Source organism: Primulina eburnea, chromosome 3 (assembly GCF_022965805.1).
Source record: "Primulina eburnea isolate SZY01 chromosome 3, ASM2296580v1, whole genome shotgun sequence".
Taxonomy (NCBI): Eukaryota; Viridiplantae; Streptophyta; class Magnoliopsida; order Lamiales; family Gesneriaceae; genus Primulina; species Primulina eburnea.
The window spans coordinates 17,721,885-17,731,799 of NC_133103.1; the positions used below are offsets into that span (position 1 = coordinate 17,721,885).

The 9,915-nt window shown below is 34.8% G+C and overlaps 2 protein-coding genes across 2 annotated transcripts; one reads left to right on the forward strand and one right to left on the reverse strand.

The window, feature by feature from the left end:
* Window positions 1-482: 482 nt before the first annotated feature.
* LOC140827127 (rhodanese-like domain-containing protein 9, chloroplastic) lies at window positions 483-3,807 on the forward strand. Its single transcript, XM_073189735.1, has 6 exons — window positions 483-646; window positions 1,418-1,668; window positions 1,752-1,902; window positions 3,209-3,294; window positions 3,370-3,474; window positions 3,558-3,807. The coding sequence occupies exons 1-6, from the start codon at window positions 519-521 to the stop codon at window positions 3,626-3,628; spliced, it is 792 nt and encodes a 263-aa protein (XP_073045836.1). The 5' UTR covers window positions 483-518; the 3' UTR covers window positions 3,629-3,807.
* A 732-nt stretch (window positions 3,808-4,539) lies between these two features.
* Window positions 4,540-8,832, reverse strand: LOC140827128 (uncharacterized). The gene is made up of 9 exons (XM_073189736.1): window positions 8,220-8,832; window positions 7,662-7,802; window positions 7,060-7,440; window positions 6,578-6,682; window positions 6,141-6,285; window positions 5,385-5,584; window positions 5,148-5,240; window positions 4,903-5,014; window positions 4,540-4,809 (listed from the first exon to the last, which is right to left on the reverse strand). The coding sequence occupies exons 1-9, from the start codon at window positions 8,820-8,822 to the stop codon at window positions 4,766-4,768; spliced, it is 1,824 nt and encodes a 607-aa protein (XP_073045837.1). The 5' UTR covers window positions 8,823-8,832; the 3' UTR covers window positions 4,540-4,765.
* Between the last annotated feature and the right edge of the window lie 1,083 nt (window positions 8,833-9,915).

Genomic DNA, 9,915 nt, shown 5'->3' on the forward strand with positions numbered 1-9,915 from the left:
GTTTTTTCTTTACAAATTGAAATGCCTATTTATAGAATTTCTTTGAAAATAATCCAAAAATAAATACATCACTACATATATCATCACATACTAATTTTCAATATTTACAACTTTTATTTTCAATATTCAATAATTTCAACTCTTATTTTCAACGACGTGTATCAATTTATCAATAGTTTGGAAATACTATTACGTGAGAATGCAAAGCATCGCCGATTGAGAACTCATTCCTTTGAATGTAATCTGTATGAATTGATTAAACTGGAAAATGAGTTTACAGGCTTGTTTTAATAACAATTGTGCTTCTTCTCATTTAACTGTCATCCTTCAATTAACTAACTAACTCAAACTAACTCTCAACTCATTATATTTGATAGATACGAAAACAAATGTTTCTAAAAAAAAAAACAAAATATATCCATATTTTTTTATATAAATAATAATGTTTGTGCTGGTTATCCGATCCATTTCATTCCATATGCCACGTGGCAGAAACCCAATGACTCGCTTACATTTCAATGGATCCTTCGCGGCAACCAGCCACAACAGTCGCAATTCGAAGAGAGAGAGAGTGGGAGGACTCGAGTACTCTCGGCGAAATGACAGGAATCTCTTGCTGTTGCTCCTCCACACTCTCCGCTCGGAGGTACTGTCAAATTTTATGTTCTTTTTCTCACGTTTACTATTTCACTAGCTCTTTGTGCAATTTCTTGCATGTAAGTTGGTGATGTTCATTCAAGATGAGATTTTTAGTTGGTGTTTCTTCTTTTTTTTTTCCTTTGAAAATTCTGAATCTTTGTCATCTTGAGTTTGTTGTGCTTGAATTCCTTTTTTTACTGATAGTGTACATTTGGGACGAAACATCTAGTAATTGGTTCTCCTCAATTTGTGCTCACTTTTGATTTTGATGAAATTGGTTCCAAACTACATTTATAAGAAGAAATGTAGATCTTCATGTTCGTTCTTGAATGCTGTATTATGTTTTCTTGCTCATCAGTCTCTCTGCTGTTATATTTAACAAAAAATCATTTGAATGGACATCTTGTTTGTCATATTTTTTATACCCGTCGTTGGAACCTTACATTCTTCTTAGTCTAATTGGGACTAGGATCTAATATGTGAGATAGTGTGACGTCTACACGGGGTCTCAAAATCTGTCATTTGGTATATTGTGGAGCGAACTGTGTAAAAAACCTCGAACATCTCTATGATCCACACTGTCTTTTAGGAGTTCAAGATGAAACAGCCAATTTGCCTTTTACAAACAATTCTGGACGCAAACGTCAAAATCATTTTTAGTTTATCTTGCTTTTAAGATCTTTATGGCTTTTGGAAATATTTTGTTTGCATAAAATACAAAGAATAGAGTTTTTTTTTATATTTTAGGAGGGTTAAGATAATATGAACGTGGTTACAGCAATTTGGCAACATCTTGGTCGGTATTGGGGACTCATCAAGTACAGACACCGAAAGTGAGCCGATTGCCAAGAAGAAACTTGGTAATCAAAGCAGAAGTGAAGTTTGTGAATTCTGAAGAAGCAAAGAAACTTATTGCAGTTGAGGGGTTTGCAGTTTTGGATGTTCGCGATAGAATTCAGTTCGAGAGAGCTCATATAAAAGACTGCTATCACATCCCACTATTCATCGAAAACAAAGACAATGACTTAGGTTTGCCTTAAAGCTATTCAATATGATTCTCATGATTTTCATGACTTTTGGTTTTGCAATTTACTCAGAAGTTTATCATACAGGAACAATAATAAAGAGGACAGTACACAACAATTTCTCTGGTTTATTCTTTGGCCTGCCTTTCACTAAAGCTAACCCTGAGTTTGTGCAATCTGTTAGGAGCCAGTTTTCACCCGAAAGCAAGCTATTGCTTGTTTGTCAAGAGGGTCTGAGGTTAGGTTCTTAATTCATTTACAACTTTTTTTACTTTCATTTTTTGAAAGTACGAAACAAGATTAACAAGGAACAATTAAGTTGGGATGCGGAGATGTGGGGTTGGCGAAAAATCCACTGATGATACTAAGAGAACAACTTAATTTTTCAAGACAACTTAAAATGTGGAAAGTCTCTTCTTATCACTAAGAGAATCCACTGATGATACTGGATTTACACCGATCTCCGAAGCCTTCAGCGCACTTCTAGAATTAGAACACTCAATCACTAGGACAAACTCCTAACAACTGCTTTCTGTTATCACATCCATAGACCCCACACTGTAGGAAATATTCTTACAAATCATCACACTCTGGTATTATGTTAAAGCTTAATTGATCATTCATGAGGATTGGCTATGCATATATTGTTTAATTTTATATGCAAAGATATCATCCAGGTGATTTATGGCATAATCTCTCTAACATGTTGGTGAGTGACTCTTCGATTGATTATGCAATGAATGTCTTTTTAACATTTTAGCTCGTCTCTCTTATGTTTCCACTATCACTTCTTGGTTTTGATAATATATTGTAATCCCCTAGCTTAATCACCTTAATTTGTTCTTGAATGATATATATATATATATATATGACTGCATCAAGAAACTAGTTGTTAGAATGAGACCGAAGGAAGCTAGTCGTTAAAGTTACTTTATCTCACCAAAAAACTTGTCTTATACTGGAAGTTATCATTTCCGAATATGTTTTTGCCGGTTTGGTTTCCTGATGTTGTCTCTGCTGGTTGACAGCAATGCCAGTATGCATTGGTCTATATGTTCTGTTTCCGGTTGAGACAAACTCTATTTCAAATCCAATTGAGATAACTTCTGGTTGAATCAATTCTGATCTGATGCCGGTTAAGGCAGTTCTGTTTCCTTTCGATAGATATGTCTTGTTAAAATAAGAATGCACCTTTGGAATTCGTTGTTGATTTCCTTTGAATTGGTCGGAGGAATATTGCTATATCTGCACAATTAATGAAACATATTAGAAATACAAAAACTAGTCTCGTAATTACCAAAATAATTTTTTTGCTATTCCGGTAACTCAAAAAGCTTTTCGCTTCGTTCTTGTTTGTGTGTGATTGTGATTAATTTTACTTTTTTAAAAAAACTACTTAGAGATCAAAGAATCCATTTTAAGTCAGATATGATAATATTAAGTTTATACATCTTTGATATGACTTGATTGTGATCTAGCCCTAGTCTTTGTATGTCCAGAAGCCTTTACTGAATCAAAGCTAATTTTTCCTTCACCTATCCAAGGTCTGCCTCCGCTGCCTACAAATTAGAAGAAGCTGGATATCAGAATATAGCATGTGTAACATCAGGCCTTCAATCTGTGACAACAGGTGCATTTCTGCTTATTCAAATCTTGGTCATGTATTTAAGCCGGTATTGAATAACAAAAGACCATACTATTATAGGGACATTTGATTCTGTTGGTTCGACTGAGCTGAAAGATGCCGGAAAGGCTGGTTTAATCACCATACAAGGCAAAATTTCTGCTGTACTAGGGACTGTACTTATCTGTAAGTCCAAAAGGATCAAGAACAAGTTTTCTTGAATATTATTCATCAATTTTTTCACTCATCTTAGGTTGATCACATCCCAGGTGCATTTCTGTTCGTTACTTTCTTCCCAGATCAAGCTGAGAAGCTATTTCAATTGGCTCCAACAAGCTAGCTACCACTCTGCCACCTTCACAGTTCATTGTTGAATGTAAATTGATTTGATTTTGATTTTGATTTGACTTTCCATAGAGTACATTGTATGCCATGTTCGGATAGGGTTGAATGCCTCATATGTATCAATGAAGAATTATGCCATGTTACCTTATATTTGAAAAGGATTGTTTAGCTTGCCTTGCTTTGCTTTATATGGATATAAAGTGTGCGATTCGCATGCATTTAGTCACTAGTCTACTTTTGATTAACTTGGACTGCGGGTAGCGTCCGCTGACACTGCACTGTAGCTACATGAAAGCAATCTCATTGTTCCAAAGTTCCAAAATCTTACTTTTTCTTAATTTGTTTTTTTAATATATATTTATATATTTAATCGGATTTTAAAAAAAAAAATTATTAAATGATTAAACTCGGGGTTAATTATTTTTTGCATAATTTTCATTTTCATAAATAATACTTATACAAAATTTATTTGTAACGAATCAGTGATTTTGATATTTAATTTAAAGACACTATTAAAATTTTGTTAATTAATATAAAGTAAATATTAATGAATTAGATTACATTAAATTACTTAATTCAATAAACAGAATTTATTGCATAAACTACTTCGATATGAGTTTGGTGCACATAAATTTTAAATGAAATAACATTGCTGATAAATACTTAAGAAAATATTCTAATAAATAATAATATTGACCAACCATTTTGTCAGAGCAAGAAGTATATAACGCAGTCACTAAAATAACCCCATCGAGTGCCATGAGTTCGGGCCCCGCCCCGCCCCGCCCCGAACCTGTATTCGTAGAAATGAATTTCAAGAATGAAGTAAAATGGATGGTAGAAGGCTTAAAAAACAGGCTTTTAAAACCAATTTCCACTGAGATTCAGATCATTTTCATTTTCATCCCTCTGAAACCTGTACTTGAATTTCACAGCACCATTATTCTGGTAACACAATAATACATATACAATTCAGCTTTTATATGTGTTTGATTGATTGCAATCTTCCCAACGCTTCAAATCCTCCTCACCAAACACCATCAAAAGTCCCAGAACCTCTAGAATCCATAAAAATGGTAAGAGGGACTTCAACAGGTGGAATCAAGTTCTCTTCCAGCTACTGTATATACGGCTACTCGCCCTGTAAGCAGTAAAGCTGCCTGATATTTCCTGATGCTGTCGATTCATATAATATATAGTTAAATCATGTTTAATGTATGACCGCAGGGAAAGTAAATAAAAATGTGACTATATTATAACAGAATTTACCATATAACCAATCTTTAAAACATGAGTGGAGAGCACTAGATACTTCTCGTTTACGGCTGTCTTCAAGTTGAGTTTCCCTCAAGATTTGCTTGACTTCTTCCAAACTTTTGTGCTGAGGTTCAAGAAAAAAGAAGTAAGAAATCATTTCGGAATTTCAGTTGATAAAATAGCTCAAAAAGAACCAGAGTAAAGAAGGAGAGCGTGAAATTGTATCCATAGGTGTTATCTCAGTACTTGAAACATACATTTTTCTGTTGTGATGCAAGATATGCATCAGGCAAAGGGAATGGATTGTCTTTGGTGGAACCAGGTTGTTCACTTCCCAAATAGTTCGGGATCTGCAAGTCACCAAATCATATGCTAATTGCATCGTATAGGAACTTACAATAAAAATAGGAAAAATATTGACGACCAAAAAGAATAAAATCGCAATCATTTACAGAATCTGACAATGCAAGTAGAAGACCAATTAACGCGCATACCACAAAATTAGTATACTGATCTGGGTCAAGGCGGATGGCAGATTCGGCTTGAACATCTGCAACACCAGCTGGATGGGATAATGAGTCGTGTGGATCGACCGCTCCAAGTACCATAGGTTCATCCCACTTGTTGATTTTAGGATCAATTCCAACCTGATTCATGTGCTCCTCCAATTGCGAGTAGAATGTATTATATGGTGCCTACCTATTATTAATTAAACAGAAAAAGAAAAATAATCTGTGTGAAAATGTTAGCGGGAACATAAAGGAAAGGAGTATCTTTGATAACTCATTTTGTAGGTTAACAAGTATTGATTTATGCAAAGTCCACACCATGAGGTTATGTTTGGTTGAAATTTTATTATTTATTATTTATCATCAACCAAATCATTAGTTATTTATCATATATCAATCAAATCATTTAATACAAAATTACAATATTATCCTTCATATCTTTATTTATTTTTATCAATTATTGAAAATGATAAAAATGTAATTTTACCATCTTATCTTAAATTAATCAATCAAACCAATCATATTATTGTTTCTTCAAAACTATTTCACATCTACTCAAATATTTTAATAATCTGAATATTATTTATCTATACAATCTCATAAATCTCATCAACCCAACTAAACAGACCTTGGAAGTATAAACACTTACAAATAGGTTTATTAACCCAGAAAATATAATTCAAAATGTATGAGGTGATTACAGAAGAATGAATAGATTTAAGTACAAAAAAAAATTGAAACCCACCTGCAACTTATGGTTATCTCCAACAACAAGGGGTTGCTGATTTACCCCTAAGAAGAACAGGCATTCACGGCAATTTACTATGCAAACGCGTTTTGCTGCAGTGATTATATGAACGCGTTCACAATGTTCGACTCTGACCGCCTATCAGGTGCAATAATGCAGGAATAAGAAGTATTTGATGTTAACATCTCATATACATCAATCAAGAAATCAACAAGTAATACGGAAACGAGTATCATAAAAATACATGCGTAGTTAAGTAAGTTCTAGACAATGTCTAGCACACATTATGATAGATCATATACAAGGTAATAGCTGGAATAACCATCATGGGAATCAAAATACCATGCTAGTTATTTGAAGACTCTGTTAACACCAGAACTAGACATACATGCAAATAGAATCATATTATTAGGATTTAACAATGCAGTACCTTCCCAATGGCTCCCAGAACAATTGTAGCATCAGAGCATCCATAGACCGTGGCATATCTTAGTGGTGCCAATATGTAAATTGCTGATTCGTGGCAATTTACGACCTGAGAATAACATAGTTATTAGGTGTATGGTGAATGAAAAATATACGGCTGAGGAGCAAGGTGCTTGATTTATCAAAGCAAGGGCCACTAGAGTTTAAAAATTGAAGAAAATTTAAACAATATCAACGGATATGTACTTATAACGACTTATCATTTTCCTCTCTACTTAGATGACTTTCCACAAACAATAGAATCTGGCAATTACAAAGCAGTTACTAAAAGTTTCAGATCATTTAATCAACAAATGTAGAGATCTTCAATATGCCATGATTAAAAAACTCAAATGACCAGAATTTTAAACGCAAATAAATTTGATGGAAATCTTGGTCATGTGAGAAGTAAAAGGAATGTGAGATGCAAACACGGCTGCTTTTCACCTTCACAGATGTGCCCTTGAGATCAGATGCTTGTTTTACAACTGATGATTTGGAGACCCCCTCAATGAAACTTGGACCTCGAGGACTGCTAGAGGGCTTTGCCGAACTTGTGTTTATATCAGCCATCGGAACATCCTGGTCAGAAAAATTGTTGGGGACATTTTCTTTTGGAGATACTCTATCAGCAATGTGTTCCAGGGTAGTGGATATATTTTGAAGAAGCCAGTCAAGAACTTGTGATGCAGGAACAGGAACATCAGGCATGTCAGGGTCCGAATTCGCAAAAAATGGAGTATTCTGGCCCAAGGGAATTCTCTCGGATCCCTTTTCACCAAAATAAATCAGAAATCCAAGATGCTCAAATCTGTCCATAGATAGAACCTGGAACAGAAGATTACAAACAGTGATGGTATACAGTCAAGAAATCATGCCAAATTGCCAACGAGAACATGACTTATAATTTTTATTAGACGTTAACCATACGAACAGAATCATCCAGGAAAACAGACGACAGTGGTAGGGACAACATATGATGGCGCCATCTTAACATAATTAAATAACAGCGAATTCAACATTAATGTAAAATAAGTAAAAGGACATACAATTGATTCATTGTCTTCCCTTTCCACGGAGTCAGACAAAAGGGACAAAATATTGCCTATGTGTTTCTGCAAATATGATAGCTGGTGAGCTTCTTCATCAGCTTGTGATGGCATAAATCTTCGACTATTGCTGCGTACTAACTGCATTATGTAGAACCATACATATTAATAATGATAATATAGTAACGATTATATGTTAATGACGTGTAAAACGAAAGTTATCACATCTCAACTGCGGGACCATAGGAAATTAAGAGCAACACATATTAACATTAATCATAAGTAAAATGAATAAACGCATACATAAATAAATCAAATATCCAAAATATAAATCCACATTCACTTCTCAATAAATTCATGACACATCAGACATTTAAATCCAAAATGCATTTCTAATATATCCAACAATATCTGGCATCGCATACTAAGGCAGGCTAAAAAAAATCAACAAAAACAAAAATTCACTTTCATATCTCAACAAACCAGCTTCAAAAATAAATATTTCACCCACATTGCAAATCAAACAGTAAATAAACTAAAATTAGAAAAATATAACACCTGCAATGGTGAGAGAGCAGATAAAAACCCATCAAAAGCCGACGTTGAAGGCCACACGTCAGCAACCGCAGCAGAGTCCTTATGCCCTTTAGGCAGCAACCTCTTGTAACTCTGTATATACAAGAAAACCAACAAATCAAACACATTCACTCCGATTTCATCGATATCTTGTGGAGCCCTAGCATTCACCAAAGGATCGGAATCGTTGTGCAGAACAGAAGATAGGGTTTCGAGCAGAAGCCGAGCGTGATCTATGGGAACCTGCAACACTCGGGATAGCGTTTCGGAGCTGACTCGGTGATTAGAATCCGACGAGAGGAGAGCAGATTTGATTTGGGATAGAGTCTGAGTGCCATCGGTGAATATAAGTTTGGGAATGGGGAGAAGGCCGTGTTCGAAGGGCTCGCGGCGGGGGTGGAGATAATACGTGACAGCTACGGGGGTGGACGGTGGTTGCCCCAGTTGCGGTTCGGTGGCGGAATCCATCATCGAGGTGGCGCGTGGATCAGTAGGGGCATAAATGGAACTGAAAACTGTTGTACGTTCAAGGTGAAGGAAATTATGGAAGTTTCCGTTGGAGGGGTGTGAAAAGGCAATGGACATAAATATGAGTTCGGGCCGACCCGAGTTATTTAAAGATCCGAGTACTCGATTTCGGTTCGGTTCGGTTCGGTTAGGTTCGGTTTTCGATTTATTATTTCAGTTTTTTTGGTTTTCGATTTTACAAATATATAATCCGATATCTGAACCATTTTTCTTCAATTCGATTCGATTTTCTACTAAAATGATTCGATTATTTCGGTTTTGATATAATTATTTAAATTAATTAAATAAATATATAGTAAAATATAATATGTTATATTTTTACATTATTTCTTATTAAACCATTTAAATATAATGTCTAAATGAATTATATAATCAAAATCAACTAAATATATTCAAAATAATTCATCATTCACTAATATCATCTCAAAAAATATATAATAAAAATAAAATTATTAATTTAATGAAGTTTCGGTTTTTTCGGTCGGTTCGATTTTGACAAATATAATCTAAAATCGAACCAAATAAATTTCGGTTTTAACATTTTTATCCGAATTATAAAATCCGTTTATCGGTTCGATTCATTGTTTGATTTTTTTGGTTTGGATTTTCGGATTTTTCGGTTTTATCCGAAGTTTGAACACCCCTAGATATAACTTACATTATAATTTTAAGGAGTAGGTGTTTTAACACGATTCTATGGATATTTATTTGTGGAATGACTCGATTCATACTCAGATTGAAAAATAATATTTTTTAGACAAAAATAAATACTTTTTATTAGATCGATCGAGTAAGATATTAATCTCACAAAATTAATCCCTAAAACGATCTTATAGAATTTTTGTGAATTTTAAACTACTCAGCATACAAACAAGAGTTGACTTAACAGCCCGCATGGGCTTAGCTCAGTTGGTCAGCAGCAGTGAATCTTGAAGTAATGACCAGGGATCGAGTCTCGCAAGCGGCAGTGTGGGAGTTAAATTCCCTCCAATGAGGGGGAGCTCTTTGTGCGCGGCGTAGCATAAGGTCTAGCTGCTGCTGGTTGGCTGAGTCACGATGATTTACCTCTTCTCACAATCCTGTCGGACCGGGGGTGAGGGGCGCCTAAGGTGAACGATTTCACCTTTTGGAGCAAGAGTTGACTTCACAA

Coding starts and splice junctions, on each gene's coding strand:
- LOC140827127 (XM_073189735.1), top strand. CDS start 519: ATGGATCCTTCGCGGCAACCAGCCACAACAGTCGCAATTCGAAGAGAG. Junction 1,669..1,751: donor AAACAAAGACAATGACTTAG/GTTTGCCTTAAA, acceptor TTTATCATACAG/GAACAATAATAAAGAGGACA. Junction 3,295..3,369: donor CCTTCAATCTGTGACAACAG/GTGCATTTCTGC, acceptor ATACTATTATAG/GGACATTTGATTCTGTTGGT.
- LOC140827128 (XM_073189736.1), bottom strand. CDS start 8,822: ATGTCCATTGCCTTTTCACACCCCTCCAACGGAAACTTCCATAATTTC. Junction 7,441..7,661: donor GGGAAGACAATGAATCAATT/GTATGTCCTTTT, acceptor CTTCTGTTCCAG/GTTCTATCTATGGACAGATT. Junction 5,015..5,147: donor TTGCATCACAACAGAAAAAT/GTATGTTTCAAG, acceptor CTTGAACCTCAG/CACAAAAGTTTGGAAGAAGT.